This window comes from Lontra canadensis, unplaced genomic scaffold (genome assembly GCF_010015895.1).
Source record: "Lontra canadensis isolate GAN:19392208 unplaced genomic scaffold, GSC_riverotter_1.0 scaffold21, whole genome shotgun sequence".
In the NCBI taxonomy this organism is placed as follows: Eukaryota; Metazoa; Chordata; class Mammalia; order Carnivora; family Mustelidae; genus Lontra; species Lontra canadensis.
The window spans coordinates 23,558,365-23,579,884 of record NW_022631015.1 but is presented as its reverse complement, the minus strand read 5'-3'; the positions used below and the strand labels follow the sequence as shown (position 1 = coordinate 23,579,884).

The 21,520-nt window shown below is 42.9% G+C and overlaps 3 protein-coding genes across 5 annotated transcripts in view; 1 reads left to right on the top strand and 2 right to left on the bottom strand.

Annotated features, from left to right (window-relative positions):
- The window catches only part of LOC116870028 (histone H2B type 1-A), a 384,027-nt gene that overhangs the window by 56,034 nt on the left and 306,473 nt on the right, over positions 1 to 21,520 (bottom strand). The gene's annotated exons all lie outside the window — the stretch shown is intronic.
- Positions 4,622 to 6,378, bottom strand: LOC116870021 (histone H2A type 1-C). Its single transcript, XM_032861718.1, has 3 exons — positions 5,976 to 6,378; positions 5,737 to 5,740; positions 4,622 to 4,633 (listed from the first exon to the last, which is right to left on the bottom strand). The coding sequence occupies exon 1, from the start codon at positions 6,367 to 6,369 to the stop codon at positions 5,977 to 5,979; it is 393 nt and encodes a 130-aa protein (XP_032717609.1). The 5' UTR covers positions 6,370 to 6,378; the 3' UTR covers positions 4,622 to 4,633; positions 5,737 to 5,740; position 5,976.
- On the top strand, positions 6,686 to 20,249 carry LOC116870031 (histone H2B type 1-C/E/F/G/I). Its single transcript, XM_032861732.1, has 2 exons — positions 6,686 to 7,098; positions 20,056 to 20,249. The coding sequence occupies exon 1, from the start codon at positions 6,709 to 6,711 to the stop codon at positions 7,087 to 7,089; it is 381 nt and encodes a 126-aa protein (XP_032717623.1). The 5' UTR covers positions 6,686 to 6,708; the 3' UTR covers positions 7,090 to 7,098; positions 20,056 to 20,249.

Genomic DNA, 21,520 nt, shown 5'->3' with positions numbered 1-21,520 from the left:
CATTCGTTCTGAGTATTTACTGAAGCTCTGTTACAGGGGGAGGAGATGGGGCTGGGGTATAGAGACGAAGAGGGTAGAATTCTTCAACAAACACCCTGGAGATGAGCGTGTTCCCTGGGTAATTCCAGCATGAGAATGTAAAAACCATTGAGCTGGCCTTCTGTGCAGAGCAGCCAGTGTGAGCGGATGAAAAAACAATGATTTTGTCACACCCACCAGCTGTGAGAGTCTTTTTTTTCCTTGATGCTAAGCAAACATTTGGTAACCACAGACCCGGTAGCATATTAAAGAGGGCTCTTATGCATGATATCAGCCTGCAGAGAACAGGCCCTTAAAAGAATTAAGGGCTTCCTGAGGGTTATCATGAGACATCAAGTCTGGAGAGGTGAGTGCACGGAGCTGGGAAAAGGTAAAGTGGGAAGGCAAGGGGCCACACTTCCCCATTTCCCCGCACACCTGGTGGCTCCGGAGGCAGGCAGGCGAGGTCCAGACAATGGTCAGTGGTGGACATCTTTCCACGGAAGTTCAGCTGACTGTGCGCGGGGCTCGGAGAAGGCTTTCTGGGCTGCAGCATCCATTCCCTGTTCATGTGGCAGAGTTGAGTGGCCGCCTTTGTTGGATGCTGGGAAGTCATAGTGAGTAGTCAGACCGGGTCCCCCTACCTCATGGAGCAAAGGGTATAACGGGGAGAGGCACATGACAAGGGATCCAATCAATAAAATCTTGGGCTGTATTTTAAAGGATCTAAATAAGGAGATTGATAGAGAGTGATCTGAGGTGAGAAATGAATGGAAGGAGGTTACTTTTTAATTTTCCTTCTTATATTTTAAATTACACACTTAATATATGCTCTTTTTAATGCTTTACGTTCAGGTGTTTCTAAAGGTTAACCATCTCTCCCCATATAACCTTACATTTTGGGGTTTTTCTTTCTAGATGGCAAATACCCTCTTTCTCCAAGTGCCTAATTTTTTTTTCCTGTTTGGTTTACTCCTTTATTTATCTAGTACTAATTTGTCATATGAGAGGTCAAGTGTTTAATAATACCTTTAAGTAGATATTGCCAGGAGAATTTTTCAAAAGCTTATAAGCAAGTGGCAAAACTTCCTTATCCTTAGTAGTCCTGTGTATTGCTAGTTTTGGTCTTGTGTTTTAATACTTTTGTTACTGTTATATACAAAACTGAACTACGAGAAAGGTTAACTATTTTTTTTCCCTCATATGTATTGACTATTTGAATTCAGCAAAAGATACAAAATACCCTGTTTAGTCATTTTTGTCTATTATATTGTGTCTTAAATTTCCTATTGGCCTATGCGGTTTATGTCCTTTCTTATAAGGTTGTGCGTTTCCTGCCTTGCTCGATAACAATACCTCCCCCTCAAAACACACCCGCGCGCAGAACTGAGGTTAAAGTGTTTCCTGAAATTTCATCTAATGTCTGGGTTTTGTATTCAGATCTGTAATCTGTCTGGGTAGCTCCATTTCAGATGGGCCTGTCTGAAGAAGAACTGAGGCCTGAAAGGGGAGAAGGAGCTTGCCAGAAGACACATCAGAGAACAGGTTATTTTAGAGAAAAAGAGCCAATGAAAGCGTCTTGAAGCTTCAAAGAGCTTGGCAGGAGGAAAAGAGACCAGTGTGGCTGGAACAGAGAGATGGAGGTGAAATCCGGGAGGTGGTGGGCAGAGGCCAGAGGTGGTCATGGGGGGCCCCCTCAGGTCATGGTAGAGAAATGTGGAGGATGCATCAAGGCATATGTTGGGGTGCAGGTGACATGACCTACAGATAGTTTGGATTTGTAGAGCTAAAGGGAAGGGAGCAAGGCTCACTCTTAAAATTTTGTCTGGAGTGAATGGATTTAAGGCTGTGTCACTTCCTGAGTTGGAAGGACAGGAGGAAATAACAAGTTTAAGGTTCACAGGGTCAGTTCCTGTGTCTTAGACATCCTCCGGGTGAGATGAGAGTTCCAAGTGAAGGCGTTAAGGAGAAGTGTGTATACACATGTATACACATGCATCTGCATGTCAGCGGAGAGATCCGGGCTGGAGATGTAAACGTGGAAGCTTACCAGCTAGCTTTTGAAACTGCACTCTTGCTGAGATCATCAAAAGAATAGGAACTGGTACCAAGCTCCAAGGTTCTCAAATTTAGAGCACGTGATTGTCCAACCTCGTTGAGATCAATCGTTAAAGCAAAGACAACTTGTCGCGGTGTCAAGTCTAGCCCAGTGGCTATCGGCAAAGTTAGGAGGGCACGGACTTCCTCACCTGCCTGGTGTCCCTGATGATGAGGAATGTGCTCAAGGTTGAAGCTTCAACTGGCAGACAAACAAGACATTAGCACACTTGCTTCTTTCACAAGGAGCCCCAATTCTAGTGATGTGCATTAGTCCTAAGCCCAAGGGATGCTGGTTCCATTGCCCTGCCCAGGGCGACGGAACGAACAGCTGCAATGGAATGCAGTCTAATGAAATTCTGATATTTTTAAAGAGGGCTACATCATCCATGCCTGCAACGTCACTTTGTTTTCAAGTTTGCATGTCATTGTCTACATATATGGCCTAATTCTCGATTTCAGTATGCATGGCGAATCCTCAGTTAAATTCCTAACATCGTCTAATAATACACATGCATTATATTTAACAGGAATATTTATATTTATAGTTATAACTTAGGATCAGAAGATGACAAACCCTTAGATGGTAATGTAATTGACTTGAGAATACACACAATTTTTTAGAACTAATTATAAAATATCTCATCCTCATAAAAAAAGAGTTCCAATGATACATTAAAAACTGGTAAGAGACTGGATGGTGGACAGAGGAAAGGAAGGCTGCATAGATGATTTCAAAATACAGAAAGAGATATTCTAATTGGTGATATTGTGTTATTACTGATCTGCTTTGTTGGGAATGCCCTACATAACCAAATAATGATTCCGTCTTAGCCTCACGCCTCAGTAAATCCCTGAGATCAACTTCTGTCCCTGGTGTCCAGCTGCTATCAGTAATTGGAAGGCCAGGGTTTACCATTCTCATGAACTCGTCCCAGCTGAAATGGTCCTCCCTGGGACCCTTGAGGCATGGTGGATGGAGACCGGCTCAACGTCTGGAAACCAACTGAAGCTACTGAGAATTTATTGCTCACTGGAGAATTTTCCAAAGATGTAACTAGGGCTTTTGGATATAAACAGTGATGTTTCAAAGTAGAAGGAAAAGAGGCATATTGGAGAGGGGGAGCTAGGATGGATCTGTGAGGAATGTCCTCCGGAAAGCCTTTTGGCAGGAGCTCTTAGGTAAGAGCTGGTCAGTAGGCACCTTCGGTGTTTCTTTGATGCTCTCCAAACAAGACACCCCCGTAAATTAGATTTTCAGAAGGGATTTTCTACTGGAAAGAGATGTTATTAGCAACCTGTTAGTCTGGTGTCTAATTAACGTCTCTTCTGCTAAGAAACCAACCTTCTAGAACAAAGTGCTTCCTGATGGCCCAGCCACAGACTCAGCTCAACATTTACACAAGGCCCCATTTCCAAGTGTTTACCATAAGGTGGGGTCTGTGCTATTAACAGTTTAACGAGATGGGGTCTTTGACTTTAAGGAGGTCTTGCTGAAGATGAAACAAGCAAAATTAACACAATGTATTATTATTCACCAATCAAATACAAAGTTTTGTTATTAGCATGCAGAGGGGAGAATTCAACAAAGTCCAATCTCTAACTCCTTCTTCATTCACCACAGGAAATAAGTTTACCAAGTCAGGTAGCTCATTACCAAACCATCTCCTGATTTGTCCTCTTGTTTCCAAAGTGTACGTACTTTCCCCCTGGGTCTACCTCGCTAACACCGGTCCAGGATTCACTTTCCTTCCTCCCTTGATGTCGATTCCAAGGAGAACACCTCTCCTCCTTCCCTTAAATTCGTCAGTTTAGGATGCTTGGTAACATTCTGGTATGTGGATAAAATTAATCCATTATGTCTCGAGTTTTTACTGGTTTCATTGTTCTGACAATAATCTCTTAGGGAGTGGTGTTCAACGGTCAAAGTTCTGGCTTCCTGGCCTTGGGACTTAGACAAATTGTTTATGCTCTGTTTCCTCCTCTTTAAAATCAAGATAGGGATAGCACTTATCGCTGGACCGCTGGGTTTAATGAATTTTCTAGAAGCATGTAATGCTTAGTAAGTGTTAGCCATTACCCCTGAGTGCCCATGCTCTAGTTTCAGAACCCACACTGCTGAGCCTACGCATTTCATCAGGAGGTGAGCGAAGGCGAACACAGAGTAATGGAAGCAGGGGGAGGCTGACCACCAAGCCCAAGGTCACACGCCTAGTCAGTACTGTAGCGGGGTCCAAAGCAAGCTGGAAGTTAATGAGGAGGATTGCTAGGCCTATATAAAGCAATTGGACCTAAGGATCCAAGTTCTCCAGCATACCAGAAATTCTGGGTGGGAAGATCCCCGTCCCCTGAGCGGACCTCTCCGGAACGCTGTCAGGCCGGACCTCCCCGAGTGAAGATTCTCAGTCCTACCCATTAGAATCGTTAGCAGCTCCTCTGGAAATTCTACCGTGTGCTTTCAAGGTGCTTACTTCTTTTCCCGCCACTTTGCCTTCACCAAACTCCCAAACACTAGCCACTCCCCGCCCCCCCCCCCGACCCGCCCCCCGCAGGTGACAGCTAGGCCAAGGGAGGGGAGGCGGTGCTGGGGGAAGCGGGAGGGGGTGGAGGGGCCGGGGGGCGGGGAGAGGGTGGAGGCTGCCTCTGGACCACTCCGCGAGCGTCAACATTAGGGAAGTGGGAGGCGCGTCCGCGGGAACCGGCTTCTGTTTAGTTGACCTCTCCAGCGCACACGTTCTCTTTTGAATGCTCCAGGCGAACGATCCCGGAAAATGCTTCAGTGGGAGCTCAGGGAGCTTTTGGGAAAGAGGTGGTTCTTACTTGGGTCGCCCGAGTACCAGCGCGCAGAGGCGTGGGCAAACCATGGCCCACTCATTCTCCAAAGCGTAAACCGAGTCATCCTGAAGAAACACTTGGGTGAGACTTGACCCTAGAAAATAAGATCGTAGGAATTTTTCCACGGTCCCAGATCGCCCCTTCTGGGGCTGGAGCAACTAAGTTACCAGCAACAGCTTTGGGGAGACCTGTGGCCATAGTTTTTTGTTTTGTGTTGCTTGTTTGTTTTTGGTTGTTTTAGGAATCTAGGCATTTAAGGCTCTTGAAATGTATTAATTCCAGCTCGTTGAATGTCAGGCAGTAATCTAGGTTAAGGGCTTTAAAGTGGTTTAATTGGCACAAAAATCTAAGGGTGACACCATCAATCTACCTCCAATTTATGGATGACAAAATTAGAAAGTAGCCCCAAATACAATTAATTTGTAAACGGGAAAAAGCTGCAATTCGAATCTGAATTCAGTCAGCCCCTTATATCACCTCAGGGAAATCCATTTTCCAGAGGCCCCTTTTCATGCCTAAATTTCAGGTGATACTTTGAAAACTAAGGGAATGGAGCCTAGCTCCTTTACGGGATTAGTCTAGACCGGTTGCTTGCCACTTAAGAGGAGGCATCTAAGATGGTTTGGCCAGGAAGATTCCCGTGTTACTCAGTTAAGTTTGCCTTCAGTAACATCCGAGTTAAGTCTGCCAGACAAAATTCAAATACGGCAGACTTCTGCAATTAAGTTGTTTTAAATTGGGGCTTACTCGACCTGCCGGGTAGGCATGGCTTAGGAGTCATTAAACGCATGCAATTGTTAGATCCTAATCAATTTGCAGTTTCCCATTAATGACTGAAACCTACACCCTAAGCCTCTTCTCAGAGGCCTTGAAGCCTCGATATCCTTTCAGAAAAAAGTTGACTTACCTTTGCCTATTTTCCCTTTAGTCTAAAGTAGTGTTAGCTCTCTTTTTGAACTGGTGGGGGGCTCTGAAAAGAGCCTTTGGGTTTGAAAACGCTTCCGGAAACTACGATGCTTTGTCCGTTCACTTGCCCTTGGCCTTGTGGTGGCTCTCGGTCTTCTTGGGCAGCAGCACGGCCTGGATGTTGGGCAGCACGCCGCCCTGCGCGATGGTGACGCGGCCCAGCAGCTTGTTGAGCTCCTCGTCGTTGCGGATGGCCAGCTGCAGGTGGCGCGGGATGATGCGCGTCTTCTTGTTGTCGCGCGCCGCGTTGCCCGCCAGCTCCAGGATCTCGGCCGTCAGGTACTCGAGCACGGCCGCCAGGTACACCGGCGCGCCGGCCCCGACCCGCTCGGCGTAGTTGCCCTTGCGGAGCAGGCGGTGCACGCGGCCGACTGGAAACTGCAGGCCAGCGCGAGAGGAGCGGGATTTCGCCTTGGCCCGAGCTTTGCCTCCTTGCTTGCCACGTCCAGACATTGCAGACACAGAAAAGCAATGCCAAAACAAAAAAACAAACCGTTTGCCAAGGCCGACTTAGCAGTGATGGAAGTAAGAACACCGCTGCTTTTATAGGCATTTCCTGGGGAGTAAGTCCGGTTGTCTGATTGGCTGGTAAAAAGACTCAGTCAAGTAGCCAATAGAGAAGCTTTATTTCCATACCTCATTTGCATAGTTCTGCCCATGGATGACAGCCTCGCTGCTTGTCTTCCAATGAACTAAGACGCTGTCTACATCCCTCATTAGCATAAAAGCCCTATAAGTAGCACAGATTCGCTTCCTACTTTCACTTCACTTCGGGCGTTCTGACGTTTTAAAATGCCTGAACCAGCCAAGTCGGCGCCGGCCCCGAAGAAGGGCTCCAAGAAGGCGGTGACCAAGGCGCAGAAGAAGGACGGCAAGAAGCGCAAACGCAGCCGCAAGGAGAGCTACTCGGTGTACGTGTACAAGGTGCTGAAGCAGGTGCACCCCGACACCGGCATCTCGTCCAAGGCCATGGGCATCATGAACTCGTTCGTCAACGACATCTTCGAGCGCATCGCGGGCGAGGCGTCCCGCCTGGCGCACTACAACAAGCGCTCGACCATCACGTCCAGGGAGATCCAGACGGCCGTGCGCCTGCTGCTGCCCGGGGAGCTGGCCAAGCACGCCGTGTCCGAGGGCACCAAGGCCGTTACCAAGTACACCAGCTCCAAGTGAACTTGCCAAGTAAGCGTCCTGTCGTCATCCAACCCCAAAGGCTCTTTTCAGAGCCACCCACATTTCCACTAAGAGAGCTGTAATCCAACACAGAATTGTGCATGGTGAGCTTGGGACAAAGTATTCTGCCTTACTTAGAAAATCATTGCCCGAGAAGGAATTACTAGTCTCTCTTAAGGGTGTTAAGACAATATGAAGCGGAAGTTAATATCCTATTATTCCATGCTTTCGGGGGCCATCTTAGTGAAAACCCATGCTGTTCTGAGTCTCCATTCTCATTCTGCCATAATTGGTCTGATTCATTTGAGCACAGAAATTTATGATCTTTAAAAGTGGCTTATGTTAAACAGTCAGGATCGACCCATAGCTTTATTAGACCTCTGCTCAAAGTTGCTGGCTAACTTGCTTGTTTCCAAGGGCGGCTGAACTAAACGTAGGTAAGTACTAGCGACGGAGATGCGAGGTTGAGTGGATAGCAAAGACGCTTTTGAACTTGGCATATTCAAAATCTCCCACTAGAGAACTTTAATTTAGCAAATAGTGCAGCCTGTGAAGTTACAGTTTAATCCCTTTACTCATGAGCTTTGCTCCAGGCAAAGATTTTTAGGTGAAAGAAGCAGTCTTCTCCATTTGTCTTATCCAGGTTCTGGAACACAGTACTTAGCGGTGAAGTTTGCTTTTTTCCACTAAAAACATGGGAAAACACAGGGAATAAATTCTGTTACAAAAGAACACAGACTTGTACAATTTTAGATGAAACATGATGTAGATTACCAAGTTACTTAACATAAGGGCCTCATGATCTTATACCTGCAGTTTTAATTAACATTTGGGAAGAATATTAAAGGCCTGCCTGGCCTTAGATCGGCTTGCATTGGAGCACAGCTCTGGTTGCCTAACTTGGAAGCGTTTTCACATAGTTAAGGTCGAAGTGCAAAAACAGGACAGTTCCAGATGTTAGTCACACTAGCTCCTCAGCCAAACTAAGGCTTCCAGAGTCCTTCAACAACTGAAATTGGATTTTTTTTTTTTTTTTTAATTTCTATGTGTCTAGTGAACCTGTTCAAGGACTGATGGTCCAATTCAGACTGCCAACTACAGGCTACCCCAAAAATGTGCAGGTTCACTATTACCCAGGCTGATTACAAGGTCTTTGGTTTGTTTTTGTTTTTATTTTTGTTTTCCTTCTTCCCTTTGTCTCTTATATAAATTCTGATTTGCCTGTGTTGGATGGAGTAATCCTATAGCTTGTTCCCCTTTCTATACAAGTGAAGGGCAGGCTAATCATTAACAACTTGATCATTTATTTCTAAAGTTTCACCAAGACATTGTTTACCTAAGTCCTGCCAAGGAATCAATAGAAATGTGTGACCTGGAGAAGTTTCTTGTCCAGCCCTAGGCAGTTTGAGTTTTATGCTTATCTGCCTTCCGCTCCTGCGTGCTGAAATGTGTTCTTGCCTAAATTTGTTTCTTATTTTGGCTTTTATTCTGAGTGCACTCTGTCGATCGGTTACACATTAGTGGTTTTATGTCAGATCATGAAATGATTATTGGTGGCAGAGGACAGGCAGTCTGAACTGTAGGGCACTTGTTAATCTTTTCTGGGTTGTTTGTGTTTGTCTGGGGATTCTGATATTCTCTGGCGTTTGAAAGCATATAAACCGGAAGTTGGTATTTTTCTTTCTGGCCTTTAATGTGATCCATTGGGTTTGGTGTTTTGTGTTTGCGTGCTGTGGATTCCCGAAATTAAAGATGAGTCTCTTTCCTCCTTTCAAAGTGGTCTTTTCTTGTGTTTACACATTATGTATCCAAATAGTTGTCAGCATCTGCAAAAACAGGATTTCTGCCTCAAAGATAATACAAGTAAAAAGGACAAACTGTAATAACTTTGACTTTGAGTGGTTAGGCCTTACAGGAGACTAATGACAAGAAAGAAAACCAGTTAACCAAATTTCCAGCTTGCAGAAGCCTGTCCCTTGCTCTGCAGAAGCCTCTAAAGTGAATGATTCAATAATTCCAAGGAATTGTCCCTTCAGGTTTTCTAAGTAAGATTAGAGAGAAGAGAGAAGAAACATGGTATTATAAATCAGATTACTGAGTCAGATAAAAAGAGAAGGCTTCCAGTACTCTTATAAAACAGACATTAATAGTTACTAAATCTTAATGTGTTTGTTGTAAGAGCTAGGGCACTGGAAAGTAAGTAGAATTTCCTACAAAACTTAGAAGGGTATCAGAGAATTTACTCATATTGTCAACAATGGTGTTTGCTGAGAGATCTCTGGTCTTAATTACATTTGTTTCTTTTTTTTTTCCTTTTAAAGATTTTTATTTATTTATTTGAGAGAGAGATCGTGAAAGAGAGAGAATGAGCAGGAGGGAGGGCAGAGGGAGAAGCAGATGCCCCGCTGAGCAAGAAGCACAAGAAGCACCACGTAGAACTCGATCCCAGGATCCTGGGATTATGACCCAAGCTGAAGGCAGACACTTAACCAACTGAGCTACCTGGGAGCCCAGTTACATTTTTTCTTAATTCTTCTTCTTCTTCTTTTTTCTCTTAACTGATCAACAAATCTGTGGTCCTGGTTTTGTTGTAGGAAAGATGTTATGGTTCGAAGCTGACAGCCAAGAGATAATTCTTAAAACATCTTTGGTGCAAAAAGGGGATTTTATTAAAGCACGGGGACAGGACCCGTGGGCAGAAAGAGCAGCAATGGGGTCATGAGGAGTGGTTCATTATATACTTTCAAGTTGGGAGGGGGTTAGGAGTAGCGTAAGTCTCTAAGGAATTTTGGAAGCAAGTTTTCCAGGACCTCAAAGGGGCTCGCTATTGCTAGGAAAAGGTCATTTATTAGTGTCTAATAGGACCTGAGTCATGAGACCCTTCAGAAGTATATCAGTGGGCCATCAGCTCGGGGGATGATTGCCAACATGTACATTGGGGGGTAGATATAAAGGAAGTTTCCAAAAGAATTTTCACATATTAACATAAGCTTACAGGGTCCTGGGTGTCCAGCTAGGATAGCCTTTTGCCCTTAGCAAAGTGTCAACATTGAGGCAGCTGAGTCCCTAGATAAATGTCACTCTGCCTGCTTTAAGGACCTGTCAATGGGCTATAGAAAGTAAAGCAATTTAATAATTTTTCTTCTGCCTTTGTTTCCCACATCAGTTTTACCTCCTTTAGATTTTATTCCGGTTTCACAATTAGCTCCTCTAACTTGCACAATGATTGAGAATATTTTGTTTTATGAATACAAACAATTTTGAGCAAGTTGTCCACTCTACCTCATCAGGAAATTAATAACTTATAAGGCAAACTTAAATTTTAAATGGCTTAATAAAGACTAAAAAACACAACTTAAAGCAAAAGAAACTAGGAGCTAGAGAGTATCAAGCTAAGCGATATAGGTCAGTCAGGGGAAGACAATTATCACAAGATTTCACCCATATGTGGAATTTAAGAAACAAAACAAAGAATCATAGGTGAAAAACAGAGAGGAAAACCTCTTAACTCTAGAGAACAAACAGATGGTTACCAGAGGGGAGGTAGGCAGGGGACTGGGTTAAATAGGTGATGGGGATTAAGGAGGGCATGGGCTGTGATGAGCACTTGGTGATGTAGAGAAGTATTGAGTCACTATATTACATACCTGAAACTAATATAACACGTATGTTAATTAACTGGAATTTAAATAAAAACTAAAAGAAAAGAAAGAGAACCTCAAATCAAAACAAAACTTCACTTGATGCTTTAAATGTGTTTCCTCTTTAAATTGTAACTCAGAGAAAACAGGAAAGTTTAACTGTGAATTTAATTAGTGGTTTTAGTTAACAGGTTATAGGCTTAGAAACAAAAGAGAACGTCTCTATTATTTTTGAACAACTTAAATTTTTTAGTTCATGATATGTAGTTTTGTTTTTTTTTTAAGATTTTATTTATTTATTGGACAGACAGAGACCACAAGTAGGCAAAGAGGCAGGCAGAGAAAGAGAGAGGGAAGCAGGCTCCCTGAGGGCTCGATCCCAGGACACTGAGATCATGACCTGAGCCGAAGGCAGAGGTTTAACCCACTGGGTCACCCAGGCACCCCATATGTAGTTTCTTTTTTTTTTTTTTTTAAGGTTTTTAAAATTTATTTCAAACAGAGAGAGGTCACAAGTAAGCAGAGTAGCAAGCAGAGAGAGAGGGGGAAGCAGGCTCCCCACTGAGCAGAGAGCCAGATGCGGGGCTCTATCCCAGGACCCTGAGGTCATGACCTGAGCTGAAGGCAGAGGCTTAACCCACTGAGCAACCCAGGTGCCCCAGATCATATCATTTTTAAAACAGCTGATGTTTATAACATTGCATCCAATCACAAAAACTCAGTGCATCAGCTTAAATGGTGAATTCATAATCTATAGATAACCCTGAGAATTTTGATGACTATTCAATTGAGTACATTAATGCCCAATCTTCGGATACCTAGACAATTTCTAAATCAGAGGGTGCAAAATATGCATCCCTAAAAACAATTTGACCTATGCAAGGCTCATATTTTTACACAGTTTAGAATGATGCTAGATAAACAAGTTAGAGAACATGTAGATGTCTTAGGAGAACGGAATTAGATAGGTTTGGTTTTGCCACTTTAAATCTGTAGAAGCAAATGTAATGAGTGCGCTTGGCAGACTGGGATTGCTCCCAGTTTCCTCAGGCCAATGAGGGAACAAATCACCTGCTTCTTTTAAGGGCTGTTGTTAACACATACAGTTCTGATCCTGTTAATTATTATAGCTTCAGAGAAACAGATATGCGTACAAGACAGTGGCTACGTTTAGTCTGTTCATTTATTAGGAAGTTGTTACAGTTTGTTTATGTAGTAAATTCAGTTTAATATGTGTTATTTTCTTGATGCTGATTAAATATTCTTTACAAGTAAAGTCATAGGCTTTGAATGTATCATTCTATGAATTTATCATTTTGTTTATCTGTGGTTGGTTTGCGTATATCTAAACGCAAGCACAGAATGGCTTACTAGGATTGGTTAAAAAACAAACAAAAAACAGTATAAGGAAGAGAAAAATTCAGGATTCAAATGGAACTTTCGATATATTTTTGTGCCTTTGCCAAGCTTGAAATCATTTCTAACAAGTGCTTGACCTCACCTCAAAGAATTTGCTGTGATCACTTTATGCTGTGTTTTACATTTCACTCTAAAATATGACTGCAACCATTTTCTTGTTTTTATATAGCTATGATTTATGTTTACATATTAATGTAATAACCAGCTTTCTCTGACAAATTTTTTTTAACGTATCCTAGATTCAGGTCTAAGTACAAAATAGTGAAACTGTTAAGACATCTTTTACACCAAAAAATATCCCTGGGCCTTCCTTGATAGCCATGGTGAGCCAATAATTTATTCCCACAATCTAAGGAAAGGAGGGATGATAAATTTATCAGGTGTATTTCATATTTCAATATTTCAATATTTTTCAAATATTGATTGTCAAATCACGGTACAGTCTGCTTTTTATGTAATTCTTAAATGTTCCAATCTAAATCCAGCTTTTCAACTTCCTTCTGATAAGAGTAAATCCCATAACTTAAAAAAAATTTAAATTCAATTAATTAATGTATAATGTATTATTGGTTTCAGATGGAGAGGTCAGTGATTCATCAGTCTTACATAACACCTTGTACTCAATCCATCACATGCCCTCCCTAATGTCCATCACCCAGTTACCCCCTCCCCACACCCCCCTCCCCTCCAGCAACCCTCAGTTAGTTTCCTGTGATTAAGAGTCTCTTGTGGCTTAGCTCCCTCTCTGGTTTCGTCTTGTTTCATTTTTTCCCTCTCTTCCCCTTTGATCCTCTGTTTTGTTTCTTAAATTCCACATATGAGTGAAATCGTATGATAATTGTCTTTCTCTGATTGACTTGTTTCACTCAGCATAAAACACTCTAGTTCCATCCACCATGTTGCAAATTAAATCCCATAACTTTTTAACAACTCTTCTCACACTAAGCTTGTTTTAGCCAGTTTGTCTGACATTCCACCCTAATTAAAACCTTGCCATATTATTTGGTAATTAATTGTCCCTGAAGAATAATCCAAGTAGATTTTACCGTTATGTTTTCACTTTATTCCCTATAACCAATAACTCAGTCTACAGGTCAGATCTGAGAATGTCACTTCGCTCATGGCTCAAGAGTTGACATATTTACTTAAAATAGATATGTCTGGCGGTTGTTCATTTGCTTTCACTTGTATGAAAACAAACAGGATTTCTAACTTGTGCAGACAGCTCGGTCAATATTGGGGCGGGAGCTGGGGGTGGGTAAGTACTCATGAGAGGAAAAGGAGCAACCAAAGAAAAACTGAGTAGTTAAAATTAAACCTAATGCTAAAGAAAATACCCAAATTGCAATGCAAAAAAGAGCCTTTCAAGGATTCCTCACCATCAGCACTATACCAATTGTCTAGTCTGATTTCTAAAAATAAAATCAAGTATAACCAGCCCTTCGATAAAAATTGACTATCACAAATCTCTCATACCGCTTCTGTGGCTTAGCCATCTCCAGACTTTATAATCATGTAAATAAAAATAACTCCAGTGATTAACACCAACCAGTTCAAATTTTACAAATATGTTGATTAGCCCAAAGACTGGACAAGTGATTGACCCTTGTGTTATCTGTAATTAATATAAATTTCAAAACTATAAAGCTGAGGCAGGGCTTCAAACCTTCAGAACCATGTGAACAAATCAATTTCATGTTATTGTTAAAACAGGGTTTTTTTTTTCCCCACCTGGTAATACCTTTACTACTTGTAAATGATAGAACTGAGATCATAGGTAAAATACTTTCAAAAATCTGTACAAAAGTATTCTTATTGGACAGATCACGTCAATCTGTATCATCTGCTACCTGTTAAGAGGATAATACAAGACACTTTAAAATTTGCCCAAAATAACTTAAATTTACAGTGCCCGTATTTTACTCCTTATCCTAATAATCATGATAATGTGTCCCTACCTAAAGATTCTCGTAACTTCTCATCATTTGAAATTGTACCAAAAGATCCATGGGACTTGGTTTTTGACATGTTTTGCTTTAGGGCCTTCTGATATTGTCAGATATTATCAATAACTGTTCCCCACACTAGCATAATTGAACAATGGAAGCTACAATTGGAGAAAAGATGTCACCAGACACACTTCTATAAATTATATGATTAAAGACTTAAAGAAGTGTCAGCTACAGGATGTGAGGGTGATTGGATTGTGACATCTGTCACTGCACTGATCACCAGGGTTGACCTGGCTGATCTGGCTGGTTGGCAGGTGTCCCCTTCCTCCCTCACTGTTCCATGTGCATCCCTCCTGGAAGCTGTGTGCTCCGTGAAGGAGAATGATTCCTGGATAGAGGAGGACCATTCTCTGGTCAAGGGTATAGGAGTAGTTGTGCTTCCTCTTGGAACCTCCAAACAAGCTCTCAAGGTCCATTTGTAGGAGAACGTAGGGTAGTCAAGCTTCCAAGACTCCAGACATATCCAAATGAGGCCCTGTATGTGGCAGTCTGCCTTTCTAAAAAAGAAAAGAAAAGAAAAGTCAACTTCATAACAATGATATAAAGGGCCATTTCTAGTCCTTTTAACTAAAAATATTGCTTTTACACTCCAGGACAGATGGATATTTGCTTCTCACTGCAAACACATTTAGAATCTCACCACTTGGATATACATTCTCTTTGGAAACACAATCTTGAGACTCATTGAAAGTTCTCCAGAATTCTGGAAGTAGGAATCTTTCTCCTAAGGTTCTACGGATCAAAACGAGAACTAGAGTAGACCACCATTCCTTCTTTTTCCTCCTGTGTTGCTGTTTTGTCTTTTTCTCCATTATCAGTCTTTCCAATGATTAGAGTTTGGATTTCGTCTTCCCCAGTATTAAATGAGATGAAATGAAATAAAATGAAGTAAAATAAAATAAAATAAATTCTTCAGAGTCTAGACCTCTACACCTTGACTAAAATTTCCTAAACAAGAAGGGGTGCTACATTGTTTATTTCTGACCATGGCTCAAATTACAATTGAAACTATGATTAGGAAAAATGATACTTGTTTAACTAAAATACATCAAAATGATATTTGAGAACTATTCTACATAAGACATGTCAAATAAGTACTTGGAGATTATATGGACTTCAGATTCTTCTTCTTATATTTGTGATTGCCCTAACAATATTTTTGACCCATGTGGGGTTGTTGAGAAAGTCCAATGACGGAAGGGGTGAAGATAGGGCCAACCCAGGATGGACATGCTGACTGAGGGTTGGAAGAATGTATTATGCAGAGACAGCCTGTCACATGCTCCCAGAGTTTAGGAACTGGAGAGTTTCTAAAGAATCACTAATTGTTTTCTTTAAAGGGCTCGTTAGTCTACATTAGAATAGATTGTCTATACTAAAAATAATGCACAAACATGACATCTCATTCTTATTCTGTAGGCTTTTTCTCCCCTCTGTTAGATAATCACCTTTTTTGGACTTTGTTGGATGAAATTTTCCTATTGCTTGGCATACCTGTACATAAGAAAACAGTGTGCTAATAATTAGCTAAATGTCTTTGAGTTACTGTTTAACAAACCCACCACTCTGAGCCTGTAAGGTGGTCGTAATTACTCACCCATGAAAATGGGGTGAGGATTAAATGAAACCACGAATACAAAATACTTGTCCCAGAAACAGTATCATGCCAGTGAGATGACTCCCTGAGGAAAAAATTGTGGTCTCTAGAGATGGAACCTCCAAGTTTGACCCACATTTCCTCTCTGTGTTCTTCAATGTCCTCATTTGTGTCTTGAGGACGATGGTAATAACACATACCTTCTAGATGTTGGTGAAGATCGGAGATCTTTGATGCACAGAAAGCACTTTGTAGAGTGACGTGTACATGGTAGGTTCTCAGGGTCTGCTGATATTTGCCAAGTTTCATTTATAACCTTCCTTTGACCTTTAGCCCCTAGGGCAGCGGATGACTGAAGATCTTGGTTAAAAACCAGTTTTCCTTAAGTCATGGGGATTTCACAAGTGATTTGATATAAAAAGAATGCTGACTGGGGTGCCTGGGTGGCTCAGTTGGTTAAGCAACAGACGCTTGGTTTTGGCTCAGGCTGTGATCTCATGAGTCACGGGATCCAGCCCTGCTCTAAGGGTCAGAGACAGAATTTGGCCCAGTCAGTTCTAGACATAAATTCGCCTGAGTGAATTGGGCATTTTTTCCCCTACAGTCTAAAATATACATGGTGTACAACAAAATTGAGAGGGAGGTATAGACTTCCCATGTACCCTCATCCCCACACACCCAGAGCCTCCCACATTAGCAACACCACTCACTAGAATGGTACTTCTGTTTCACCCAAGGATGAACCTACAACAATCTATCCCATTGCAATCACGCAAAGATCATAGTTGCCATTGCGGTTCACTCTTGGTGTCGTACATTCTCTGGGTTTGGACACACGTATAATGACAGCTACCCATCGTTATAATAGCACATTGTTTTTTTCACTGCCCTAAAATGATCAGAAATTTTAATCAACTGGAAATGAGGGGAAGGGGTGATGGGACCTCTGTCTTGCTAGCGTGTGAACTAGGACATAATGGCGGGTCTGGAATGGGGTTGAAGGAGCTACTTATCTTGCCTTCTCCAAATCCATGAAACACACTTTGGCAGGTGCTGTCCCTACCCAGTGTCTGGGACATCCTTCTCCCCCCGTTTTTTTATGATCTGGATCACAGCAGATTTGCACACATCCTGCTTTCTGGTTCCCCACCCCACACATATGCTGGACCTCCATCTTTTGATTCTTTCCCTCTCCTTCCTGCCTTGCAAACTCCTCCTCATCATCCTACAGACATCCTACTGCTCCTCGCCTCCCCTCGGACCAACCCTCCCAATCGTTCAGTGTTCGTCTTGCTCCGTTTGCAATTAATTCTTACTACATGTCCGATTTGGTTTGGTCTGGTTTGGTCACATGGTATCCCCAGGGGCTGCGACTGGGCCTGGCACATAGTCAGTACGCATAAATGATTGAATGAGTCAATTCATTCAATAATTGTTTTGAATGCCTGCTATGTGCCAAGTTCACGCGTGCATATATCATTGAACAAAGTCACAATCCCTTCCTTCAGGGAACTAGGACTCTAGGAGGTGAGACTGGAAAACAATGAATAATAAAAATATCTGGTCTGCGGGAAGGCAAGTGTTGTGGAAAAAAAAAACCCAAAGCAAAAGAACCAGGATTAAAGTGGTGAGGACGACAAGGAAGGACCACAATGATGAGCCCGGGAATGAAATTCTGAGCAGGTGGCCCCAGTGCGAGCGGAGCCCACGTGTGGGGTGGGAGCTCTGACAGTTGCTAATCATTGCCTAGGAGACCGGATCTAGGATCAAGGTGCTACCATGAAGGGCAGTGTTGAGTCTGTTTCACTAGACAAGCCTCAGGTCAAAGCAAGGTCTGTGATGCTTTCTCTTCTATGGAGCAGATGCCCAAAACTTAGTGGTGAGCCAAGACAGAAGGTCCTCAATCTGTTGCAAAATGTCATATGATGCGCTGCCACAAGGGGATGGGGCGTGGCTCCATGTCTTTCAGGGACGACTCTTTCCAGCTTGTGCCTCGCAGATCCTCGGGTCTTAGAGATCTCTGCTGGAGCTTCCACATCTGGCCGGCAGACAGAGGAGCTGATGGAGGTAGAGCAAGGAAGCTCTCGAGAGCCCCAAGATCCACTTCCCTTTCCCCACCCTCTCTTCCATTGCCGCTCCACTTCCTCTGTCCCTTCTGTCCCTTCAAGCCCCACAATGGCTTTTCACCAGCCAATGACAATGTCCGGCACAGAAAGGTTGAGGACAGAGCCTTGGGGTGGCATATGAAGGGGAAGTCTTCCTTTTCTGCTCCAGCCTTGAAGGACTATCCCTGGCTCTGTCACTCCACCTTCAGCAAATGTCCCCTTGAAAAGGGACAACTCACTGCCATCTTGGACCTTTCATCTCGGCTGCAGAAGACAGATCACAAAGGGTAGTTATCATACGTAATTATATAGGATGCAAGAAAGGAAAAAACACTCTGCGGAGTCACCTAGTACATCAGGGAAAGGCAGGTCAGGGGCGGCAGCAAATGTAATATTTATATTTTCATGAATTAAAACACTTATCACAATAGTTGCTAACACTGGGGTGGCACGAAGTGTGTGCCAGGAACATTCTAAATGTACTCTATTAACTCAGTGAATTCCCGAACGATAATGTGTTAGCCAGAAAGCGGAGAGGGCCGAAGCCCTTGAAGATGAGCCTGGAATGAAGGAACATGGGGAAACCAACTCTGCACCTGCGGAGTATTCCCAGTACCTGTCGCTCGTTCTCTGCTACCCTCATCAGTGTCTTCATTCGAGCGTGAACTTGTGAGGTCATGTGTGAGCGTGAGCCCCCAAAGGGAGAGCCGTGGTTTCCTCTATCATAGGCTTTAAATTGGGGGCCTTTTCCATGGGGTTTAAGACAACCTGTGGCACGCGTCATTGTTAAGAACACTACATCTGAAGCGACAGTGAGTCTGCTAAACTCCCTATGGGAACATCAGGGGTCACGTCTTGAGTTGTCGTTTGTGGGGGAGACTGCCCCTCGCCAGCTAAAGGGAGAGGACCACTTTCCCCCGCCCCCCCCCCCAGCAGGCTCTGCTTTGAACCTACCTGAATATGATGGCTCTTCTAGAAGTACAAACAAAGCAGGATGCAGAAATCTTTGTCTCTGGGAAGCGAAATGATCACCGGAGTGTTAGCTGTGTCAAGCATGGGTTATAATCATGGGTCCTGAGATTAGCCAGGCATGCAAACATTTGCCACAGGAACCCGTATCTCCCTGCCCAAGCAACGCATCAGTCCAGACATATAAAAGAGAATTCCCTAATAAGCAAACCCTCCGTACCTTTTCCTGTATGGGATTTGGACACCTGCAGGGGATAAAATCAGGTTTGCCTTTGCTTGCTTGACAAGAGGAGGAGGAAAAGTGCATTTCAGAACACCTCAGAAGTAGACTAAGCCTTTATTTGTGTACATTTCCATCAGATATGTTTCACCTGACTTATTTAAAAGCTCATGGGGGATGACCTCATCTGTTAGCCGCCCAAAGGGATGAGCAGCTGGGAGAAGGGTGGCTTCTGGGCACAGTTTCAGCTCCTCCATGTGGGAATAACAAGCTTGAACTCTAACTGTGGTTATATAAGGAATTTCCTCGCCCCTCACAGGCAGTTAGAGTTGTGGCCCACCCCAAGCACCCCACCTTAGACAGTGTCCACAGCCTGGCCTTTGTCACTGCATCTCCTTTGTGAAAAGCTCTAACCTGACATCCTACTTGCCCTTCAAGACTTAGCTCAGGGGCATCTGGGTGGCTCAGTCAGTTAAGCGTCTACCTTCAACTCATGTCATGATCCCAGGGTCTTGGATTTGAGTTCCCAAGTGGGGTTCCCGGCCCAATGGGGACTCTGCTTGTCCTTCTCTCTCCCTCTCTCCCTGCTCTGCGCACACACTCTCTCTCTCTCTGTCTCTCAAGTAAATAAATAAAATCTTAAAAAAAAAAAAAAACCTCAAATGTAAAGGACACTGGCTGGACCATATTCATCCTTTGTTTAAGAGTATACATAGACTCCAGCGCTAGAGGGTGCGAACTTACTACGGAAATTCACCATCCAACTGCTGTGTCACTAGGGAAACTCAACCTTCATTTTCTCATCTACACAGCAGAGAGAAGGACCAGAGGTATCTCATAAGGTTGCCACAAGATCAAGTGTGTTGGTATCTATGAAGTGCTTAGAATACCACCGGGAGCAGAACAAGCTCCCAGTGAAATTAACTATCCTCATTATTGCTGTTGTTCTGAGAGTTCAAGATGAATTATAGAAATGAATTGATCAATCTCTCCCTTTTCACAGGAGGAGCAGATGGGTTTTAGACATCTTTACCACCACCGGCCACGGCTAGACACCGTTCCATCTCACACGTAAAACAACAAGTGATGCTCTAAGAAGATTAATGGAAAGATTTTTAACAATCACAGAAGGATCTGCAAGAACCTGGCTAAAATATTATTTTCTGAGTATAAAAATATTAAATGTTTATTGTAGAATTTTGTAAAAAGAGAAATATATAAAGAAGAGAATTAAAATAACTCTTAGTATGTCCTTTTAATATGTATAAGACAGATATGTATAGATGAATGTGGATACATAGGATACACATATAATGCATATACGAAGCATGTTTAGGTATCATGCCATAGATCCACATATATAGTTTTCTAGGTGATATGCTTAGAAACAGTATTTAGTGGCTGTATCATTACTTATATAAACAGTCCTCTGCTACTAGCTATTTAGATTGAGATCCATTTAAAAATATTTTTTTTCCGAAGTTATTAAAGTAATCTCTATATCCAGCATGGGGGCTTGAACTCATGACCCTGAGATCAAGAGTCACATGCCCCTGCAACCAAACCAGGCAGACACCCCCTGCATTTCATTTTTATGCATTGGAGATTTAACAGATCACAAATCTTTGTTTAAATATGTGATTATCTCTCTTTTTTTAAAGATTTTGATTTATTTATTTGACAGAGACAGATCATAAGTAGGCAGAGAGGCAGGCAGAGAGAGAGAGGGAAGCAGGCTCCCTGCTGAGCAGAGAGCCCTACGCAGGACACAATCCCAGCACCCTGAGATCACGACCTGAGCCGAAGGCAGAGGCTTAATCCACTGAGCCACCCGGGAGCCCCTGTGATTATCTCTTTAAGATAGACTTCTAGAAGTAGAAATACTAAATCACTAGGTCACCGCATTTTGTAAGGCTCCTGATACAGACATTGCCAAACTGCCATCCAGAAGGAACATGCCCATTTATAATCCCAACATTTTATGAAAATCCCTATTTTACTGCATGCATATTTACCCTGAGAATTGCCTTAAAGCATTGTTAACCTGACAGGCCCCCGTCAATTTTTTTTGAAATGTCATTTCCCTCTTGGGACCTCTCCCCCATGTTTTCATTAGCCATGATCCCATAAGAAATGAACTGTGGCCCATGGTCACAATCATTCCACAGAATGGCACCATATGCAGAATAAGTAGGCTCTTAGGTTAAGACTGGAAACTAGTATTTAGCAGGGATTCCTCTGCCTGGGACAGTGCTGGAATAATAAACTGCATTTGGCTGTGTGTGGAACCAAACCTACTTTTATACCAACACTGCTCCTTACCAGCCTCCCAATGACTCCATGAGAGAGGCATTGCATTCTCTCCCTCCAGAATTCATACATTGAAGCCCTAACTCCCAGTGTGACTCTATCTGGAGATGGACTTTAGGAGGTATTTAAGGCTTAGGGAGTTGTAAAAGTGAGGTCCT